We start from the raw sequence: 24,223 nt of genomic DNA, 5'->3' as shown, positions 1-24,223 counted from the left end.
CAGACCCTGTGCCCTCCCCTTTCTGCATTAGGGAGGATCCACTCCAAATTATAGAGTCAGCTGGTCCTTCCCCTCCTGGGGTAAGGAAGTGGTTCGCTAAGGAGCCAAGATCTGTGCAGAGCACAAGGCCTCAATTTTACCTGCTGGCCAGCACCATCCAGGGGTCTGGAACCCTTTCTCCACTATGATGCAAACGCTGTGATACCATCTGCAGTGGCTGCACCAATAAAGACCCCTTTATACAGTATAGTACTTCTGCCCGAGCAGCAGTCTATTAGGCAGAAGTATATGAGAAAAGACTGTCATGGGGGGGACTGCCTCCCGCTCTGCTGGACCCAACTGTGACTGGAGGTGCTATCACCGATGAAGAGAACCTGAGGATCACCTAAAGCCTGTCCTGTTCCCCATAACATTGCAGAAGCATAGGTGCTTGTCCCATAAAATAAGTAAGCAAACGATACCGTGTAGATCCCACGAAATCAGGAGACAGCACTCAGTCTTGCAGTAGAAATTGTGTATTAGAAAACAAGGCACAGAAATTCCAACGTTTCGGTTCCAGAAAAGGGACCTTCCTCAGGGAGATGCAATGTGAGAATGACAGTACATGTACAATAAATACCCCTCCACCTCAAAGAAAAAACAGCAATCAAATATATATATATATATATATATATATATATATATATATATATATATATATACATATACATTCAGGAAAAAGAAAAGACCGCGCCTAGTATATCTGGATGTAATGACTAGTATGGTGTATAATTAGATGTTGATTATATATGAAACACCTCTAGTGTGTTGAAGAATAACCACAATATGATGTTAAATACTGACAAGTCTAAAGTGCACTAGATCAATATATACTGTAATGTATTACAATGCATATACCAAAATAAAAAATGTATGAATAAAAATAATATAAAAAACACAATAAATGGTTACAAAATGGTTGAAAAAATGTCCATATGAAACAATCAGATACCAAACCAACGACGTGATCTGGAAAAGTCTGACAATGATTTGTCAAGATACTGGCAGACTTCTTCTTGGGCACAACAACCTCCCTTGACAGGCCTAACGGAAAAAAAAGAAGAAAAAGCGCCCGATCTTCGTGTATTAACGTAAATAAAATTTAATAAAACATGGACATCATGCTTCAAAACTCACAAGATTCCAAATATAAAAAGCATTGTATGTGGAGCAGAGGCGCCGTGGCGGCAACACACGACGGGTCGGAGAATGAGTATTACTCATACAATGCTTTTTATATTTGGAATCTTATGAGTTTTTAATCGTGATGTCCATGTTTTATTAAATTTTATTTACGTTAATACACGAAGATCAGGCGCTTTTTCTTCTTTTTTTCTGTTATATATATATATATACACACACACACACACACACACACACACACACACACACACACACTTTGTGGCACACAGTTTGGGGGTTCAATAGGCGTTTCCATACAATAGTGCCCCAATCGGCACTATCAAAGTTTAATGAATAATCATCTGTGCGTCCAGTTTGCTCCAAAATTGCATTGATACTGTATATTGATCTCTTTGTAACAAGTTCCTCAAAAAGTGTCATAGATTCCTAACCAATGGTACAACCACCAAGCTTGTACTCGATAAGCAAGAGCACCATCACTGGACAAAGGGTAGAAGTCGATTTTCTGTATGGATTTTTTTTTATTATTATTGAACACCACGTTGTGTCTTTATAGCTCCAGTAATAAGCTTAGTATAATGTAATGTTCCTGAATACTCATCGACTTTGCAGTAAAGGATAGTGCCGTGTGTGGGCAGAGGAGGGCAGCCTCCACATTACCGTGCTGCAGCAGGGAACAATAGGGGAACGAACCATTCAACCTTTATGAGCCGTCGCAAAAATCTGTGTGCAGTGCCGTCGGGAGCTGTTCACAGCACTAGTGCTAAAACTATGGCCGCTACTGGGAAGAGAAATGATGTGACTCATTCAAAGCTATATATCCCTCTTAACACTACAGCAAACTAATAGCAGTGACAGGGGGAAGGAGTTAAATCTTGTGACTGGTGTCTCTTCTCTATGACAAGTCTAAGCTTTTTAAAACCAGTTATACGCTGTATTTTTTTTTAACTTGGTACGTTATACTTTGCGAAGGGCTCCTAACCTTTAGCTCATCCCTTTGGTACCATGCTACATGACCAACACATGCCCACCCCATCTACAAAGTTCTCCCACCTTCCCCTCCCCCAGATTGGTCCTCTGCCACTGAGGATCGTGCACAGTTCTGATAAACCCACATTAAAAGTAATTGAAAGGAATGTAAAAGAGTGAAACGCTTGCAAGAAGGATGGTTCGGCTGGTTTAAGGAAGCCAATTACATGTGAATTGTTTACAACATGTTTCTGTGAGATAAGTAGGGCTGACCTTTGAAAGAAGCAGTGCCTCCCAGAAAGAAAGGTGACAATGGCACATTTAAAGGGTCTAGGTGATTAATGGTGTTTTTTTTTGTTTGTTTGTTTTTTTTTTTTTGTTTGTTTTTTTTTTTTTGTTTGTTTTTTTTACCAATACCCAACACCTGGGAGTATTTTCAACTTATTTTCTAAAGTTAATTTGCCAACATGGTGAAGACTCGGGAGGGGTTTGAGTTTCCCTTTGCACAAGCAAACCCCCCTCCATTATTGTATTTCTAATAAAGACAGGGTGGGATAAGAGTAAAGAAAACACTTGATTGACAAACACTTCCCCTATTTAGAGGCCCCCACAACAATTTACATTAGCGCATAATTAAAATAAAACAACAAAAGTAGCCAAATCTTTGCATTAAGAATCATTATCTATAATAATAAAAGAGAGCGTCTGTATCTCTGCCAGGGCCATCGCTCCAAGACCATGACACCTAGACACGTGAACCTTTGTTGTCATACTAAGGGGACCCTAGGGGTGTTTTTATTTTTTATTTAAACTAATTAATTCTATGAGTGATTAATATGTCTCTGACAAGCAATTCAGCCCGTGGGTGTTATACCTGATAGGTTATGTATCTGGCACGTGACATAATGCACAGATAAAAAGTGAGATAGCAGATGACGAAAGAGAGGAAGTCAGCAAGAATGGTGGAGGAGAGGCGGAAATAATTGGGAACATCATAAGGTATTAGAGGAAAGTGATGGGAGGGAGAGAGATGAGGAGAGGGAGAAGAGCAGAGGTGGGAGAGAGAGAGAAGAGGGGGAGAGGGTGGGGGGGAAAGACAATTTATTAGTAGTAATTTTTATTACTGCATCCTGTGCAAAGCTGGACTTTGACCATCTAGTATTTAATAAAGGAAGATAAATAGATACTTAACAAAATGTTGTTTTTAGTCAGCTAACAGGGATTGTACATTTACTTTTACAGTACTGGAGTCCAGAGTGGCAACACATCATTAGCATTTCCGGTGATGTGATTGCTGCTGAAGCAATCACATGACCTCCGCCGCCCCCTGGCTGACAGAAATGGAAGTGGAGGGAGTTCCACTTCTGTTTTGTATGGGCCGATGGGCTCTGCCTGATCAGCCCCTCGAAAACTAACATTTGCCCATAATGTGCCAGGTACGTCATAAGAAGAGATGGGCGAACCTGCTGGAATCTGTTCAGCAGATTTTTCCGGTCTTTATTGGTCGAGTCCGATCCACAACATGAAATCCAGAGTCGGATTTCATTGTCTTAAATCTGAGCAACATCCTCAAAATCCAGAATCCACTGGAATCCATTCTACGGATTATGTGGAATTCGAAAAACAAAAGAAATTATTTATATAGCCACACCCACTTCCTGCCTGTTTCACCCACATCCTGGCGAGGGAAGAGAGGGTGTGTGGGAGGGAAGGGACTGGGAACCAGGGAGAGCGAAAGAGATAGAAAAAAAATAATCAGTTTCTGGGTTCGGATTCCGTTTGCAAATTCGGATCCAGAATCTGTCAAACAAATTTTCGGTGCTACAGAAAAAAAAAAACCAGAGTCTGCCTGTGTGAGACTGATGCACAGAATTCTGCAGCTGAAAGGAAACAGCCACTCCATGGCGGAAGTGGATTCTGGCACAAATGTTTCCCATCTTTAGACATAGGAGAAGGAGCGACAGTGTGTACACTGAGTAAAGACACTGACTGGCACTGAGTTTGAAACAAGGGTACCTGGTTCAATTCCCGGTGTCAGCTCCTTGCGACCTTGGGCAAGTCACTTTATCTCCCTGTGCCTCAGGCACCAAAAACATAGATTGTTAGCTCCACAACACAGGGACTTGTGCCTGCAAAATGTCTTTGTAAAGCGCTACGTAAAACAAGCAGCGCTATACAAGAACATGCTATTATTATTATTATTATAAGCCTACTGTAAGAGCTTAAAGCTGTTGTTCATCTTTTCCTGCTCCGCTGAAGGTTAATACATTTTGTTTATTAAACACAAGCCAAAAGACCCCTCGATCCAGTCCTGTCGCAGACGCCAACACCTTAACAGACCTGAATAGGCAAGTCCAAGAATAAATGAACATTTCAAGCAAGTTGACTCTGCAGATCTTTACTATTTCATATATTATTTCATGTTCTCTATGGCAGAGAAGCTGCTGGAAACAAGAAGAGACATTCAGCACTGGTGTGTGTGTATTTCTTTTGTAATGAGGTCAATTAGAGGCACCCACTCATAATATTTTCGGCTCACAATAGTTCAATATCTAACTGACATCCTCTAAAAGGAATACAAAAGCTGGCACTCACTTTAAAGAATAAGTCTGGTGAAACTCCATTCTCCTCTGAATAAAATGAATGGGCCACGTTTACTAAGTGATGTTACTCCATAAGACACCTTTTGTGCCGGAAGATACCTTGTAGTCCATTCACTTGAAGGAGCCGTAAAGGACCATATTCACTGGATGGTGTCTTATGGAGTAGCACCACTTAGTAAATATGGCCCAGAGTATGTCTATGGATGTCAATATCCAGGGGATGGTGCGTGGGAAACATCATCGCTAATTACCAGTCTGTAACAATGTGTTTTTGGACACAGGAGCATGTTTTGTATTTTCTTTCTCTGCCTCATCTCATCCCCCGCACACATACACACACACACACACACACACACACACGCACACAGAAACTGCTGTGTACAGTGGTACATATCCTGTCATTATTACAAGTATAGATTTTATTGTGATGGAATGGTTCGACCTTGCAGAGTGAGGCACTCGTAAACGGACTGATTCTCTTTTCTGATAAATGAGTTCCGCAATGCCTGTGTATATATACATTAACACTGCACGCCTCTATCAGTATGTTAGTTAAATGTATGCATGTTATTCAGTCCTTGATATGTCTTATTTCCTACCATGTACAGTAGTGCAAAATTGCACGTTTTTCTACTGTAGCTAGTTATCATGACAAGCTAAAAAAGACATATATAACATAGTTACACAGTAGATGAGGTTGAAAAAAGATTTACGTCCATCAAGTTCAACCTATGCTAAATTTAGACAACAGATACTTTATCCTATATCTATACCTACTTATTGATCAAGAGGCAGGCAAACCAAAAAACCCAGATATTCAATGATATCTCATAAGGGGAAACTAAATTCACACGTAACTCCAAGAATTGGCAATCGGATTAATCCCTGGATCAACATCCTTCCCATGTAAATTTATTTGGTATATCCCTGTATACCTTTCCTTTCTAAAAAGATGGCCAACCTTTTTTTGAACAAATCTATTGTATCTGCCATCACAGTCTCCATGTTCAATTAATTCCACATTTTAACTGCCCTTACTGTAAAGAACCTTTTCCTTTGTTGCTGGTGAAATCGCCTTTCCTCCAACCTTTAGGGATGGCCCCGAGTCCTTTGTTCTGCCCTTGGGATGAATAGTTATTTTGAAAGCTCCTTGTACTGTCCCCGAATATATTTGTATATAGTTATCATATCCCCTCTTAGACGCCTCTTTTCTAATGTAAATAAATCTAATTTAGCTAGCCTCTCCTCATAAGTTAGATTGTCCATCCCCTTTATTAATTTGGTGGCTCTTCTCTGCACTCTCTCTAGTTCCATAATGTCTTTTCTAAGGAGTGGTGCTCAAAATTGTACTCCATATTCAAGGTGTGGTCTTACTAATGCTTTGTAAAGGGGCATCATTATGTTTACTTTCCTTCCATCCATTGCCCGTTTAATGCAAGATAAGATTTGTTTGCCTTTGCAGCTACTGCATGACTTTGTGCACTATTGCTAAGCCTGCTTTCTACAAGAACTCCTAAATCCTTCTACATCAAGGATTTCCCCCCGTTTATCCCCATTTAATTTGTAAGTCGCCTGTTTATTCTTGCATCCCAAATGCATAACCTTACATTTATCTGTATTAAACCTCATCTGCAATTTACCTGCCCACGTTTCCAGTCTCTCCAAGTCCTTCTGAAGAGAAATGACATCCTGCTCTGATTCTACTACCTAGCACAATTTAGTATCATCAGCAAAGATGGAGACTTTGCTCTCGATGCCAACCTCAAGGTCATTAATAAACAAGTTAAAAAGCAGGGGTCCCAGTACCGATCCCTGAGGTACTCTACTCACGACTTTAGCCCAACCTGAAAAAGTTTCATTTATGACAACCTTCTGTTGTCTGTCCTTCAACCAGTTTTCAATCCAGGTGGATATATTATTACTAAGTAGAATTTTCTTTATTTTGTACATCAACCTCTTGTGTATATAATGAAATGTACCAGCAGCAGTTGATATTCTGAAAGTGGGAGAATGCCATCATATGTCAGATACTTTGTCTTACTATATTGTATGTTACATTATTGCCAAATGAATATCAGGAAATCCTATGGGGGCTGTGGGTCAAGGTCAAAGATTGGAGAGGACACATCAAGCTCACCAGACTTGCCATTTAGGCAAACAATGATGCTAAAAGTCATATTGAGGAATTGGTTCAAAAATGGGCATTGGGCTTCTCAGTTGACACTTAAAAGGGGTTATTCTTTACAATGTGATAGTGCCCCAAGTCTATTTCATGCAGTGTCCCTTGTATCAAGGTGTGTAAAGATACCATTGTTCCTCCTGGATTCGAGTGGTTGTCAGAGCAGATAGGGGAAAAGTTTATGGGGAACGGTTATAGGAGCACTGCACACGTCATGGATGGGCATGTTCAACTACAGCAACTTTCGAAGTAGAAAGAGATTGAGAGCTGTAACTGGCATCTTGTTCAGACGCAGCTTGGCAATGGCAAGTGACTTTGTGATATACAATTATGATCCCCCCTGTATAAGACGCATGTACAGCTGTGGCCAGAACTGCCATTGATCAAGCAGAGATGGGACACTGGCAGGAAAAACTGACAGTTGTTTCAAGTCGATGGACCAAATGGCGAGGGACATTGAGGGTCAGTATTCTATTACAGTATAGGTACTCAGCAGCAGGAGATAGCAAGACATCTGGAGGAAACCTTCCCAATACCCAGATGTTAACCAACATCCCAGACAGCGATGAGGAAATTGTGTCTACTCGCGCCAGTGATACAGGGACCGTCCTGCAGAAAAGTGACCTCACGGAGAAGTTACCTGTGTCTGATTTCTAAAGTACACCTGCTGGGCCACAGACGCAAAGACGCATCGATATCTCTGCCCATAGCGGTGCAACAGATTACATCCTGCGTTACGTAATGCCAACGGACACCCTAGAAACAGCAAGGGACAGCCGAGTCTATTTGCCCAGCTAATATTTCAACACGATGTGACTTTTGATCACTATGACCAGTGGAATAAAAATGTGAACTTTGACAGCTCCAGGGGTAAGATGGCGATTCCCAACAATTTGAGGAGAGCTATTTTTTTTACAAATCTGTAATTATACTGTAGATGCACAATATTCATTTTCTAAAGTTAATTGTGGTGGGGCTCAAGGCTCACATAGGGCAGTTAATACCCTTGCACTGGCCCTGGTAATAGGAGCAGTTAGGGGAGGAATTATTGGGAGTGGTTATAGGAGCAGTTAGGTAAGGTGTTATAGGGAGCGGTTATAGGAGCAGTTAGGTAAGGAGTTATAGGGAGCGGTTATAGGAGCAGTTAGGTAAGGAGTTATAGGGAGCGGTTATAGGAGCAGTTAGGTAAGGAATTATTGGGAGTGGTTATAGGAGCAGTTAGGTAAGGTGTTATAGGGAGCGGTTATAGGAGCAGTTAGGTAAGGAGTTATAGGGAGCGGTTATAGGAGCAGTTAGGTAAGGAGTTATAGGGAGCGGTTATAGGAGCAGTTAGGTAAGGAATTATTGGGAGTGGTTATAGGAGCAGTTAGGTAAGGAGTTATAGGGAGCGGTTATAGGAGCAGTTAGGTAAGGAATTATTGGGAGTGGTTATAGGAGCAGTTAGGTAAGGAGTTATAGGGAGCGGTTATAGGAGCAGTTAGGTAAGGAATTATTGGGAGTGGTTATAGGAGCAGTTAGGTAAGGTGTTATAGGGAGCGGTTATAGGAGCAGTTAGGTAAGGAATTATTGGGAGTGGTTATAGGAGCAGTTAGGTAAGGTGTTATAGGGAGCGGTTATAGGAGCCGTTAGGGGAGGAGTTATAGGGAGCGGTTATAGGAGCAGTTAGGTAAGGTGTTATAGGGAGCGGTTATAGGAGCAGTTAGGTAAGGAATTATTGGGAGTGGTTATAGGAGCAGTTAGGTAAGGTGTTATAGGGAGCGGTTATAGGAGCAGTTAGGTAAGGAATTATTGGGAGTGGTTATAGGAGCAGTTAGGTAAGGAGTTATAGGGAGCGGTTATAGGAGCAGTTAGGTAAGGTGTTATAGGGAGCGGTTATAGGAGCAGTTAGTTAAGGAGTTATAGGGAGCGGTTATAGGAGCAGTTAGGTAAGGAATTATTGGGAGTGGTTATAGGAGCAGTTAGGGAAGGAGTTATAGGGAGCGGTTATAGGAGCAGTTAGGTAAGGAATTATTGGGAGTGGTTATAGGAGCAGTTAGGTAAGGTGTTATAGGGAGCGGTTATAGGAGCAGTTAGGTAAGGTGTTACAGGGAGCGGTTATAGGAGCAGTTAGGTAAAGTGTTATAGGGAGCGGTTATAGGAGCAGTTAGGTAAGGAGTTATAGGGAGCGGTTATAGGAGCAGTTAGGTAAGGAGTTATAGGGAGCGGTTATAGGAGCAGTTAGGTAAGGAATTATTGGGAGTGGTTATAGGAGCAGTTAGGTAAGGTGTTATAGGGAGCGGTTATAGGAGCAGTTAGGTAAGGAATTATTGGAGTGGTTATAGGAGCAGTTAGGTAAGGAGTTATAGGGAGCGGTTAAAGGAGCCGTTAGGGGAGGAGTTATAGGGGCTGGTTATAGGAGCTATTGGGGAAGTGTTGCGCAGTGTGATAATATAATAAAAGTATCAAATGTAGTTTATTTAACTGTCTTAGTTTTTCTTTTTATTTGCATCAATTAAGTCTGCCAGATGTAAGGTGGGATAAGGAATTCAAATATTATACGGTACGCTTCATAGATTTTGCAACTGAGAAACACAAAAACTAATCTCAAGGAGTTAATTGCATCATCTTCCCAAAGGCCTCAGAATTTAAGTGTAAGCTATAAATTATGCATAGAAATAGCTTATGTATATGAAAATTATATACTGTATATATAGACGCACAACTAGTCTCTTGTATACAGTAACTCAGGTTTACTGCATGGTGTGTTCAAATGTATTCAGATATAAACATGTCCATATACTGTAGATTGGCATAGATTTATGTGTATGTAAAAAGGAGAAGGGAGGTGATTATTCCTCAGATGCACACTGCATTGCATGTACACATGTCCTCCTGTTATCATTCATTGAAAGAAGCATGCACTGCTGCCTTATAAACAAAGGTTATGCACCCAGATCACCTATTCATCTGCCTGCATAACATATGCTAATTGAATTTGAATCCCTGGGTGCTGTATGTACGAACCATATCAATCTGCCCTCAAACCACAATAAAGGGAATGCATCATTCAATAATTCACAGCCGTCTGTTTACCTCTGCAAGAGCTACCACTACATACAATTTCTCAGCAGACAAATCCATTCTCCCAGAGATGCTACTGTGGTGTTAAGAAATAACAGGCTGTTTTGATTTTTTTTTTGCAGAGAAAAACACTTATTAGAAATGCACAATCGTCGTCTTACACCACACAGCCAATTACTTTTATAGGTGCAATCGATTCTACAATCAACAGTTTGTGGAGTTCACTCAGGTGCCTATGTATCGATGAAAGTAATAGTTTGCTTTCTTGCACTGCAATTTGGTCTGCACGAAGTTGAATCAAATTTAAGGAATGGGAATGATGTGCAGATTACTAGGCAGCAAAGATGTGCAAATATCAGGCAAATCTGTTAGTGAAAATGGTACAATTTTGCATGAGCACAGAGAGCGTCCATTCCTGTGGAGTTCACATTTTTAGCCAGTTTATCATGTAGATTTCACATAGTTCAGTGTGTGTCTGATGTTGGAGACTGTTCTGGCCCAGGCTCAATGTAGCTAATGAGTAGGATCAGGCAGTTAAACTTGTCCGATTTAAATGCACACAGAGTCCATTCTTATTTTCTGTAACTTTATTGGAAGGGGTAAACAGAAAGTATAAGATAACTTGGAGGTAACATTTGTAAGAGGAAGGTAAAAAAGCAATGCTTTGTTCTGGGGAAACTGTGAGAGATATGGCTACTCAAAGTGGCTGGTGGCTGGAAAAGGAAGTGTGCTTGCCTGTGCAAGCAGGAACAAGAGCAGGGGTTGCACCAAATAGCAGGGGGAAGAGGGACAGCCCAAATCACAGGGGAGTAAAGGGGAGTTGCCAAGGCAAAAGGCTAAGAAGCCAGCGAAGGGAGTTACTTTTGTAACAACATAAACACTGAGGAGTGACAGCAGTCACATAACAAGGAGAAAACCATACAGGGGCCAGAACAGAGACAGAAAGAGAGAGAGACTATCACAAATTATCCTACAGCGTCAAAAATCCCATGTTCACCAGTTTCACAAACATAAGGGACAATTGAGCACACAATTTGCTATATCCCATTATAATGTGTGATCCAACTGCTCATACGGACAGTCTGATAGAAACTATGAATACAAAAGTCTTCCTGTCCGCCAAACTAAACAAGACTGGAACGGAAAAACGGCACCTCGATGGTCATAGGAAAATAATCCAGTCCCTTATCGTGGGATATTTTCTTTGAGAAGCTTTGAGCAGTGTCTTTGCAATGCTCTAACCCAAGCTGGAGGACTTTAATGCATCACACTTAATAGATAAATACAAAAAAGACACAGCGCACAACGCTCATAGTGCATTAAAAATTATATTCACATATACAAAAAATGGGTGAGTAATGTGCGTACATCAAATGCAGTAACAACAAGCAGTTTCGGGATATGTTACCCAACGCCTCTGGAGACCGGAATAGGTGTCCTCACAGGGGTAGAAACGCTGATCTCTGGTGCAGGGTCCTAGTAGGGTAGATGCACAACCTCTGCTGGTTCTTGCTCCCCAGAGCACGAGTAGAACGGGAGCTGTTGGCCCATGCAGTGCTGTTGCAAAGCAAAACTGAGCATCAGCTGGGCGCTGGCACTCTCCTCCGTATGAAACACTTCCTGGTTGATGACGTCACCAAGGGGAGTCGCTGATTTCGGCGCTGTTCAAACTCAGACAGCTCGCGCAGTAGGGTGCTAGTAGAAAGGTAGAGCACTTGTCCAGAATGTCCTGGGAAATCGGCGACTCCCCTTGGTGACGTCATCAACCAGGAAGTGTTTCATACGGAGGAGAGTGCCAGCGCCCAGCTGATGCTCAGTTTTGCTTTGCAACAGCACTGCATGGGCCAACAGCTCCCGTTCTACTCGTGCTCTGGGGAGCAAGGACCAGCAGAGGTTGTGCATCTACCCTACTAGGACCCTGCACCAGAGATCAGCGTTTCTACCCCTGTGAGGACACTTATTCCGGTCTCCAGAGGCGTTGGGTAACATATCCCGAAACTGCTTGTTGTTACTGCATTTGATGTACGCACATTACTCACCCATTTTTTGTATATGTGAATATAATTTTTAATGCACTATGAGCGTTGTGCGCTGTGTCTTTTTTGTATTTATCTGTTAGCTCCAGGGGGTCCCTGAGCTCCCCCTCCATCGCAGCTGCAGACGCTCTGTTCAAGGTCACGTAATTTAATTTACCCTATTGTCACAATTAATCACGTCACGTTTATAATAGTTGCGCACTTTAATTTTCTTTTTTCACCGTATCACACTTAATAAGCTGATCCAAATAGGGAAACATTGGAGACGGGCACCTTGATACCTTGCGACAAGATGGAGATTCCTCGCTCTGGCCGGGATTCGCTAACCTCCGGTATAGGTTATCGCACTGCAATACTTTATCTGCCACTCACTTTAATGGCAGGTAACGCAGGATCTCAGGGGGGTAACCCATATTGGAGGTTAGTCAATCGATTTTGCTTGAAAAGTTACAAATGGGGGTGTTTTTTCTTAGGTCTCTTAACTCACCTGCAACCACGTTAGGAGAACAGCACGTGTGTCTATTCATCTTAATACTGGATATATTCAGGGGTTCAAAAATGTTACTTAAGCGGCTCCAGTTCTCCGCAGAAGGTCACGCATCCATGTAGAAAAAAAGTCATATCCGGGGATGGAGAAACCCAACCGTCTGCTCATCTGGGACAAGTGGAAAAGTTGGGGGTGACTTACAGTATGGAGCCGAAAGCCCGTGGCTGCTATGCGCCCCACAATAACATACATAGCACTCCACAATCATTATGGGGTGCAACTTGGCGAAGCAGATGGGTGATTCACAGCTCTGCTTCCTAAGAAGTCCTCCCCCAATTTTCCATCTGTCCTGGTTGAGCGGAGGAGTGGGTTTTTCCAGGCCTAGGTATGTCTTTTTTCTATAGGGACGAGTGGCTTTCTATGGTGGACTGCTGGATGCAAGTCCTTTTTCTATATGGGTTTCTATTTAATATGATGTGTATCAATTTCCCAGTGCAGAAGTCATGAGCCCCATTCAAATTCAAATAAATGGGTCTAAAGTCTTCTCTTGCATACCAGAGATTCAGAAATCCTATGACATCCGTTGCATAATTCTTCCCTAACGTCTCCCGTTGGTCCAGAAAACCATTTAGTGATGCTACAGTAGTACTAGATTCCTAGCTAGATTGACCCTAAATAATGTAACTTCCCTCAATACTGGCTAAGTCTCCCTTTTTATAACTTACACATCCTTTGCTAAAAAGTGTATAAAGTCTTTTAACTTTCTCCCTGAATAGCATTCCCTAAACTCCAGGCAAGTCAATGGAAGAGGAAGGGTTCTGACACATTATTGTACCAAGTCTTATTGAAAACAGTTGTCAGGTGTTGGCCAGAATGCTGTCCTGCTATTCTGTAATAACATTGCTTGAATTTCTTTGAACAGAACTGCTGTGCTCCCCAGTTCCCTCCTCCTGCTGAGCTATAGAAATGGACGAATGTGTTAAAATAAAATAAAAAGATAATCCTTCAATATTTTAAAGAAACTTTCTGGGTCAAACATTCAAACAAATTTGTCCAATTTTTGCCGATATATTTACTTTGTGTTTTTTTTTTTTTGCTAAATCTTTGAATATTTACTCATTTTCCATTATTTTTTTTTTCTTACTAATGTAAGAATATTGACTCATTTTCTAATGTGTGCTTCCTGAATTTTTCAATAATTACATATTTTATCATTTGAAAAAAAAAATGGCAAAACTATTACAGGCAGTTATTTGTGAATATTCACAAATATTAGTAAATGTGGCAGTTTTTTTACGCAAATTCATCTCTACAGAGCTGTACTGTAGGGTTGCAGGGTTCCCTTATGTCTATCCAAAGCAGTGATTTAAAACCTTTTTTGTTTGGAGGAACACTTGAAGTATTTCTAAAAATCTCGGGGAACCCCTATCTGGCTGACACATATTAGGTTCGACAGGGGTCAGTCACAACATTTCACACCTCACGAACCACCTCTATTTCCCACCCTCTACCCATGTATTTCTCTCCCATCCATCTCACTAACTCTCCCCCCTCCCGCCTCGCATGTATTTATCCCTGGCGTCTCACTCTTACTCCCTCTTTTCCTCACTCACTCCCTCCCGCCCACTTCTCTTCTCTCACTCGCTCCTACCTTCCGTCAATTACCCCACTCTCACTCAGTCCACTCTACAAAATACATACCAAAAGGGGGGGGGGTCTGTGGTCCACAGGAGGAACCCCTGAAACTGCTTCAAGGAGCCCCAAGGTTCCACGGAACCCTGGTTGGGAATCACTGATCCAAAGCATAGTTGAATCTCTTTGTTTTTGTTCAGCACACCACCCTCTTGGCTGCCTGCTCTATGCATCCACTACAATTTCAGTGATTAAGTACTTTCTCGTGTTTCCCACGAGCCATCCTTTAGCCTTAAATCCTGTTGCTGGTGTATCTGACATTAATGCCATCGTGTCATTATCCCTGGGACTAGCATCATTTATCTTTCATGTTACAAAGTTTCCCCTGGCTGTGATTTCCACCATGCACCACTCCAGCGCTGAATTAGTTAAAGGAATAACTTCAGGCCAGATGAAACATCTAAAAGCCCAGGTTGTCATGGACCATCCTTCACATTAGATGAGAAGCTTCAGCCAATTCAGGGTTTAACACCTCCCAAACCAGTGAGGCTCTGCCTTTAATCTGAGATAAGAACCTCTATCTGTGGCAGGGCCCTTTGATGCAACCTTCCATTGTTGACCTTACATAGCAGTAACTGAGAGACTGTGCATGAAGCTAACACACAGGAACCCCTTCACTGTCCACTTATTTTGGGAAGTAATTACATGGAGCATTAGGAGAGTGAGTTCGATGTTAAATGAGATGTATCAATTCATCCCTCTGTTTCTCCATTGTTTTGTGTGTCAACTAAACCCCCAGGTCTGATATCTATGAGATTGACATCAAACGGTGGAAACCTCGGGCTGTGCATCTAACTCCCGAAATACAGTATGTACCATGAACACCGTTACTCACTTAGGCCCCTATTCAATATGCGGTGAAGCCACGTCCCTGTGTTGGAGAAGCAATAAGCCTCATATAAATGACTGTAGCTAAATCTTCTCCAGAACAGAGAAGCTGTTTCACTACTTAATGAATAAAGGATCTTACAACACTTTCTTATTAATAAAAGACATTCTGTTATTCATAAAGGACATCATATTATAAAGGACATTACGTGGTGTTTGGATGTTATCCAGAGAGGTTTAGGACAATTCAGATGTGTCAGAAATCCCATCATAATACATGTTGTAACTCCTCTGTAAAACCTCCTGTTGCTCCACAAAACCATTACTAAAATCAATCAGTAATGCCAGCACTTTCACACAATGCTTGCTCAGAATACTGCTCCTCTCTTAGCATCAGTACAATGGCAAAAACAACATTGTCAGCTTGCTACGCAGATAGATCATATAAAACGTTCCGTACACAGACACAGGACCAAGTCGTTTTCTACTAATACAGTATGCTGCATGGACTTTAAAGGGTTAGTTTAATACATACATCTAAGGACGTTTCAAACTACAGTTCAATGAATGTTGTTGGTTTTTTTTTACCCAGCCACAGAATATTCTAATAACAGCTCATATACACAGTGCTGCACAATCTTGACTTTCTGGGTCAATGTGACTAAAGCAATGGAGGTGAAAGAAACAAAATAATAATGTTTTTTTTTGCAGATCAAACCAGATAAATAGTGTAGTAGAAAGCTTAACGGTATCTCAGACCCAGATGGAAACAAAAATCGATGGAAAATATCGGGATAATACTGGTGAAAGGAAAGAGTTAACTCTTTCACTGCTAGAAGGGAGCCACCAATGGTTTCAATGGGTTAACACACAGTGTTATTATGTACACATCACAGATGCATGAATATGGTAAGTATGACTTTTTGACGTGAATCCTACTATTTATGTATAAAGTCATTTTTGACACCTTACAGCAGTAGCTCATTAATATATAGGTTTGTAAGGAAATACAGTACTATATACTGTAGTAGGTCAGTGGCTGCTCTGCCCATGAATCTTTTCAGAATCCTCACTGCAGTGTGCTCAGTTCTTGGTCAGTCTGTGTTATCTGAGATTAGTTTGATCACACAGGGCTCAGCTGCCACAGTTGTCACTGGATATGGACTCGATCACTGTCTCAGAATGTATCCACTGAGAATATTCAGGTGAAGATACATTTTGAAACAATAGCAATGAAACCGACAGTTGTCGAGAGTGGCTAAAAGTGAGCTTCACTCATTGGAAGGCTGTCTCATACACTGAAAGGGTGTCTCAGTCACTGAAAGGCTGTCTCACACTTTGGAAGGCTGTCACTCACATTGGAAGGCTGTCTCACACATTGGAAGGCTGTCTCACACATTGGAATGTAGTCTAACTCTAGAAGTGAATCACTCATTGAAAATTAGGTTCACTCATTTAAAGTAAGTCACACTCATTAGAGGCTGTCACACACATTGGAAGGCTGTCACTCACATTGGAAGGCTGTCTCACACATTGGAAGGCTGTCTCACACATTGGAAGCTGTCTCACACATTGGAAGGCTATCTCACACATTGGAAGACTGTCTCACACATAGCAAGGCTGTCTCACACATTGGAAGGCTGTCTCACACATTGGAAGTCTTTCTCACACATTGGAAGGCTGTCTCACAGATTGGAAGGCTGCCTCACACATTGGAAGTCTTTCTCACACATTGGAAGGCTGTCTCACACATTGGAAGGCTGTCCAACTCTAGAAGTCAGTCACTCATTGAAAATTAGCTTCACTCATTTGTAGTGTCACACTCATTAGAGGACAGTCTTAATCTTTAGAAGTCAGTTTAAAGTACAGGCATACCCCGCATTAACATACGCAATGGGACCGGAGCATGTATGTAAAGCGAAAATGTACTTAAAGTGAAGCACTACCTTTTCCCACTTATCGATGCATGTACTGTGCTGCAATCGTCATATACGTGCATAACTGATGTAAATAACGCATTTGTAACATGCTCTATAGTCTCCCCGCTTGCGCACAGCTTCGGTACAGGTAGGGAGCCGGTATTGCTGTCCAGGACGTGCTGACAGGCGCATGCGCGAGCTGCCGTTTGCCTATTGGGCGACATGTACTTACTCGCGAGTGTACTTAAAGTGAGTGTCCTTAAAGCGGGGTATGCCTGTATGTCATGCCTTTGTCTAACAATTCCAGTATCAATGGTCTTATACTGTAGGCTTCAACAAACTCTCACTCTTTGGAGGAACACTTATTTTAATAACCTTCATTATTTTGCCCAGATCCATCAAATATAAACATTTTAGTCTTCGGACCTTGAGGGCTATAACCAATACTTTTGAAACAGAGAACATTTTTAGGAAGCGATGTTGAACAGATTAAGGAATTTACAGTAACTAATCTCAATATAATTGTTCAGTTTTATATATCTGCTAGTAACATCACACATTTTGAAACAAACCATTATTTTTTTTAAAAATTCATATTTCACTGGCTGTTTAGTTTGTACCTTCCGACCCTGAGATATTGCACACTTGTTCCCTTTGAGGAGACACACCTTTTTGCAAACACTTAATAGTTCAAAAAAAAAAAAAAAAACATACACAAACCACGTCTCATGAGTGAAAATACATCTCAATTGTGAGCAGAAATTCTGAACTAAACAAAGGTGCAGAGGTAAAAGCAACTGACTGATGCAGAGCACTCTCAGAAAAGCAGCAACAGGGAATAGGAAAGATGGTAATCTGAAAGGTTTCATATCCAAGTTTTTATAGAAAGGGGATTAGGAAACAAAGACCCAAAGCTAGAAATCCCAAGACTCCTTTCAAAGCACAAAGCACTGAATCGCATCAAGATGAACTTTCAATGAAACCCTCAATAGTATTTTTGGCTTGAAGAGAACTCCAGGTGCATTGGGATCAGATGTTGGACTCTTTACACTGTCCTATTATATCAATCCATAAAAAGAAGACCCCAGCTGAATACAGCGCCAAAAGGCTCCTTCCTGACCCAAAATATGAATATGTCGACTCCTTTGATCAAAATAAGGCTGTTGAAACTGTTTTCTGTATCCTACACAATAACAATAATAATAGCATGTTCTTGTATAGCGCTGCTAGTTTTACATAGCGCTTTACAGAGACATTTTGCAGACACAGTCCCTGCCCCGTGGAGCTTACAATCTATGTTTTTGGTGCCTGAGGCACAGGGAGATAAAGTGACTTGCCCAAGGTCACAAGGAGCCGACACCAGGAGTTGAACCAGGTTCCCCGGCTGAAACTCAGTGCCAGCCAGTGTCTTTACTCACTGAGCCACTCCTTCTCCAAAAGAACATTTTGAGTTAAGAACATTTAAGAACTGTAGTAAGTCAACCTGCAGATTGGTGTGACTTTGAGATGAAACAAGTTCGTGGTTTAAGTGTGATGGTAACTGATGGGGTCTTGCACAAAGTGCCACTGCTTTTTAATTTACAATCATACTTTTTGATCTGCTTTCTGTTCCGGTTTTTAAAGAAAGGGGATGGTAATCCCTAAAGAATCTCTCAGTTTTTACGACATACATATTGCATGAACCTTTCTGAAATTAGCATCCCCCCCCCCCAGCATGCTGTCTATCTTCTTACCTTCAGCCTGAGTTCCCGGCAGGAGGATGAGGAAGATGAAGATGAGAGGGTGGACGTGGGGACCAGCAGACTTGCATATTCCAAGGGTCAACATGTCAGAGCCCCTGACGCTGGGAAAAAAGGTTGACAAGGGGTAGTAGGAAGGGAAATTGAGCAGGATTTCCTAGCTCTGCTCTGCACAGGCACTGAAGGAGAGATGTCTGGGCTGAGATTCACAAGGAGTCATTCATGTGAGCCACTCTCTGGCTGGTGTGGCTATTGATTAAAGGGAAAGAGGAAACAGGCACAGAAAAAGGCACAGAGAGGGCTCTATGCTTGTTTGTGAAAAGAATGCTACTGGACTGAAATGAAGATAGGGAAATCATTCAGTCAGATAAAGAAGACAGAGAGAAGGCAGGATAGAAAGAGGAGAGAGGGAAGAAGAGAATGGAGAGAGAGTCAGGGATAGAGAGAAGGCAAACAGAAAAAGGCGTATATACAGTATTTAAAAAAAAGGTGAGAGAAAAAGGAACTGAGCTGAGCTACATAACAAGGGAGAGAAAGAAGTAGAGAGACAGAGAGAGTGGGAATGCAGAAAAAGAGAAAAGATCAGAGAGGGAGAGAGAGAGGGAAGGAAGGAGAAAGATGAAAACAAAGAAATGAGAATCCTCGGTACAAACCTAACGTGACAGTGTGTGTTGTGTGCTGGTACTGTAGGCTGCTGCTAGGGAGCGTTCATGTTACAGTATACTGTATGATGCTAGGCAATGCACTGAGGATGCAGGCAGAAAGTGCTATAAGGCACACACAGGCACATGGATGGAAAGGCATTCACTGGGGGAAGACGCAGAGCAAAGCTGGCAATAGCATTTAGGGTAAAAATAGACATTTGCAGTGGAACTACAGTAGAATTACAGTGGAGATAATACAGTATGTGGTCCATGCATCCAGAGCTGCTTCTAGGCATAAGAGAGGCAAGCAGATGCCCAGAGGGTCCCACAACCACAGGGCCCAAATACATAGGAGTTACCCATACTATTATCTTTAGCAATTAGCATTAAGGGGGCCACTTTTGTATTATGAAATACACAATTTGTGCTAATGCTACAAGTGACTTATCTTTTCTATTTATCCAGTAGTATTCCAATGATATCTGCTTTTTAGGGATAAAAAACATGACCGCCATTAGAAAAAAAAGTTAATATTTGTAGTGAATATGAATTAAAAACGGAGACAAATCACAGATAAGAAACAACTATATTTCTTTGTTTCACTTTCCTTTTTTCCCCAAAAAGTTTTTAGAGTGGATTCTATTTTTAATATGTTTCATCTTATTATTTTGGCACATTCACATTAACATACAGAAACAACCCCTCAAGTGTCCCTTACTATAAAAAAAGACAAGACACACAATGAATAATTCAATTCTCTCCAGGACTTGGTATTTATACATAGAAAGTTATCGGTATATATACATATGAATTACAGGGTTATTTTTATGGGGAACTGAGTTCCAGCAACTTTCTTTTTAGAGATCAACGATAAACTACATGTAGTGATTATGAAAATATATGGGATGAGACCGGAATACTAACTAGGAGAGAGGGATACAGGCTTTTTCTACCACGTTGCTTTATTTAAAGCTGAATCATTTATACTAGTTGGGATAGAAGTTCATGATTCTTTGCTTAGGGCTCATCATACAATACATATGTGTATATATATATACTGTATCAAACAGAAAAAGAAAAAAGCTGCGCCTCTGATTTAAAGTGAACCAATAAAAATAAATGTAAAATTGCTAAAGATAAATCTAAAACAAATGTGAACTATTGTGGGTGAATACCTGAATAACAATAGCAAAATTTAACATGGACCTAAAAGTCATATAGTAAGCCCATAATAAATACAAAACAACATATATAGAAAAAAGCAAAAAAGTGATAAACCAGTCCTCAAATAGTTCCAGTAAGAATGTATGGATGCTGGTATGGAGGGTCTCCGGCAGCTCTCAATGTGGACAAACCGCGTCCACAGGGTATCTAGAAGGAAAAAAAGAGGAGAGAGCGCACGCCCATAGCGTAAAATTGTAGATTTAATGAGGGGAAGGAGGGGAGGGGGGGTAAAAACGCACTTACAAAAGTACAATAAATTCAAGCATATGTGATAATAATCACCACCATCCGGTTATACTGCATAATCTTGGGGCAATCCCAGACTCCAATAGTGAAGGATCGACGTCCAAGCAGGTTTCCAGGGTTGGTATGCTGGTAGGATTGATGGACCGTTCAAAATTGTCAAGAGATACTTGTGATCCCGATGGTGAGTCCGACTCTCTCAGCAATGAAATAAATAAGATCTTAGGTTAGCTCCTTAACGCTGGTTGCCTTCAATGCTAGCTGTGATTATAACGAGATTGAATAGCTACCTGGTACCATACATTCAATCTTAGTGAGGAAGAAGTATGCATTGATGCGCTCACTTCATTGCTGAGAGAGTCGGACTCACCATCGGGATCACAAGTATCTCTTTACAATTTTGAACGGTCCATCAATCCTACCAGCATACCAACCCTGGAAACCTGCTGGGACATCGATCCTTCACTATTGGAGTCTGGGATTGCCCCAAGATTATGCAGTATAACCGGATGGGGGTGATTATTATCACATATGCATGAATTTATTGTACTTTTGTAAGTGCGTTTTTTACCCCCCCTCCCCTCCTTCCCCTCATTAAATCTACAATTTTACGCTATGGGCGTGCGCTCTCTCCTCTTTTTTTCCTTATATATATATATATATATATACACACACACACACACACACACATGTCTGAGATCATCACAAGGGTCAAGCAACTAAAATGGAAGTGGACTGGACATATCACACGAAGAAATGACCATCATTGTACAAAGATGGTACTCAATTGGATTTCAAGAAAGACTACAAGACCAAGACGACGACCAACAGTAAGATGGGAGGAGGAAATCAGAAAAGGTACTCCGCAGTACCTGGGAGATAATTGGGGAGGCCTTCATCCAGCAGTGGGGTCACTCCTGCGTGGGGGGCCACCGCTACGCTGGGCCTGGGACAGCTGGGAGAGTGGTCCCAGCTCTCCCCCCTGGCGGCCGCGCAACCCCTAAGTGGTGCCTACAAAACCCAAGTTGAAAATGACTGCCCTAGTCTTTTTCCATCTCTCTAAAACATTGGCCATTCATTTTGTCATTACACAAGTATTTATCCCATGATAACACATCACAGTGCTAGGTTTTTTTTTACCACTAGTAACATCCTTGAAAGTGAGCTGGAATATGGGGGAAATTCAGGTACATTTAACCCCTTCTGTTCTGCAGGTATCAGCAACTCATTGCCTCTCTGTAGACCAGATAAAACGCGGAAATTAACAGGTTTAATTAAATGTGTCAAATCATTCATTAAGGTTGACTTTAGGGGGCCTAATTTTACCTGGAATGTATTTACAATAACGTCTGTTTCCTAAATTAAAGCAATATACCGTATGATTTGTTACAACATTACTCCTAGCCGGAACTAAAGATTACATATTCGCATATTTTCTTATATAGCACTGCAGTGTACTCTGACACCAGTTCCTGCCAGCAATTAACTTACCGATGGCCGCAGAGGTAAAGTGACTTACACAATGTCCAAAGCAGCTAACACAGAGGATTGAACAAGGCTCCTAACACAAGGGTGCTTACCTCTAGTCCTCTCCCCCACCAGGTCAGGATTTCTCAGCTTCAGCACAGGTGGCTCAATCAGTCCCAGCTTCATCACAGGTGATTCAGTGGCTCAATCTTCAACTGGTTAAGCCACCTGTGCAGAAGCTGGGATATCCTGAAAACCTGACCTGTTGCGGGGGGATTGAGGACTGGAGTTGATCACCCCTGTCCTAGCCACTGAGACACCCTTAAATGGTAGCTTGAAACAGGTAAACACAATGTATCCCTCCTACCACATTACACCTTGTTTACTTTGCTTTGCTGTGAGGCCTGAGTGCAGGGTCCTCCGTTTTCAGTACTAAGCCAGAGAAAAGTGTGTACCATGACTTTCAATAATACTCAGGTAGCCATAGTGCACTGAGCTATTTGTATCCAGGGCATTCTGCTGTGCATTGTACAGCAACAATAACTAATTCTATTTACATGGCAGCTCCTTAACACTCTCTGTCCTACCATTTTAAATTCTAACTTTATTTTTGTAGTCACCATTGTTAAAGCAGAGCTATAAAATCATAATAATAATATCAATCATCTCGACATCTATCAATCATCTCGATATCTACTGCACCGACACACTTTATTCGAGCAAATACCCAGTATGTACCTGGCAGATACCTGGAATGCGCCGCTCCTCACCTCTGACAAGCCCCGTTGCGTTTGCCTTCCCAGCCTGGGTTCATGCCTGGCTGACGGGCGGCTGATCTGTTAAATGATAATGATTAGGATTTAATAGGCTGCAATTCTTCGCGTGTCTACCAGATGGCATAAATTCATGAATTGTAATGCAGTATATATAGATATACTGTGCAGTATTGCAGCCAGCGGGAATAAAATGCTTCAATCCCTGCCTGGAAATAACCCAATATACTCGGGCAGAAAACAGTCACAAACCTCAATACACCCGGGTATACCCGAATTCGTGGGACTAGCCGAGCTCGAATTAAGTGTGTCGCCAGTGTATCAATCATCTCGATATCTATCAATCATCTCGATATCCAGTGGTCGACAAATCACCAAAAAATCTACTCACCAAACAAAAAAATCTACTCGCCACCTAGTACCACACGTGTGCTGCTTGGACCAATAGGAGCTCGCCACGATGTTAAATCCACTCGCCCGGGGCGTGCAAATGTATAGGTTTGTCGAACACTGTCGATATCTATCAATCATCTCGATATCTATCAATCATCTCGATATCTATCAATCATCTCTATATCATCATCATTCATTTCTTCACCCACATGACGCGTCAGTGTCAGTTGCACACGCAGCCTCCAGCTCTTTTGAATGCAGCTCTTACTGTTCATTATAGATGTAATATCGCATAACCACACACGTGTGCTTAGGTTAACGTGAGGACTTAACGTTATGTTAGTTTGGTCAGACCTAAACTCCGTGTTACCCACATCCACACGCTGATATAGGGCTTTACAGGGTCTGGATGGGTGTAACACCACAGATAGGTATGATTTAAATAACATAGCATTGTTTCCCTCTCATCCCTTCCTCAACTTGAATTAAAAAAAAAAAAAAATTAAATAAATATTTCAGTGTCTGGAAGGGAGTAACGCTATGATTGGCATTACATCAAGTTATTGGAAGATAATGCAACATTATGCTACAATAACAGAACGTTAACCTAAACTCATGAGATGTAGAACCTCCGTTGTTTTTGTAAATAACTAGGTTTGTGGATATGCGTCAATCTCCAGGAAAATAACGTCCGTTCCTGATTTAGATAACGTGACATTCTGAGCCCTGATATAATGGAGCTTTGTGGATCTGTGCCTAACTGCCTACACGCCAAACACCCTAAT

The 24,223-nt window shown here is 41.5% G+C and overlaps 1 protein-coding gene across 2 annotated transcripts in view; it reads right to left on the bottom strand.

Moving 5' to 3' along the window:
- The window catches only part of SEZ6L (seizure related 6 homolog like), a 287,273-nt gene extending 267,775 nt beyond the window's left edge, over positions 1–19,498 (bottom strand). Inside the window, exons 1-2 of one of the 2 annotated variants that reach the window (XM_075568961.1) lie at positions 19,348–19,498; positions 18,689–18,798 (exon numbers count right to left, since the gene is read on the bottom strand). In XM_075568961.1, coding sequence (XP_075425076.1) covers positions 18,689–18,782 — 94 coding nt within the window. In that variant the 5' untranslated portion in view covers positions 18,783–18,798; positions 19,348–19,498. The other variant, XM_075568962.1, reaches the window with a different exon arrangement.
- Positions 19,499–24,223: the final 4,725 nt, after the last annotated feature.

This window comes from Ascaphus truei, chromosome 13 (assembly GCF_040206685.1).
Source record: "Ascaphus truei isolate aAscTru1 chromosome 13, aAscTru1.hap1, whole genome shotgun sequence".
Taxonomy (NCBI): Eukaryota; Metazoa; Chordata; class Amphibia; order Anura; family Ascaphidae; genus Ascaphus; species Ascaphus truei.
The sequence above is the reverse complement of the archived record's forward strand: the minus strand, read 5'-3'. Positions and strand labels throughout refer to the sequence as shown.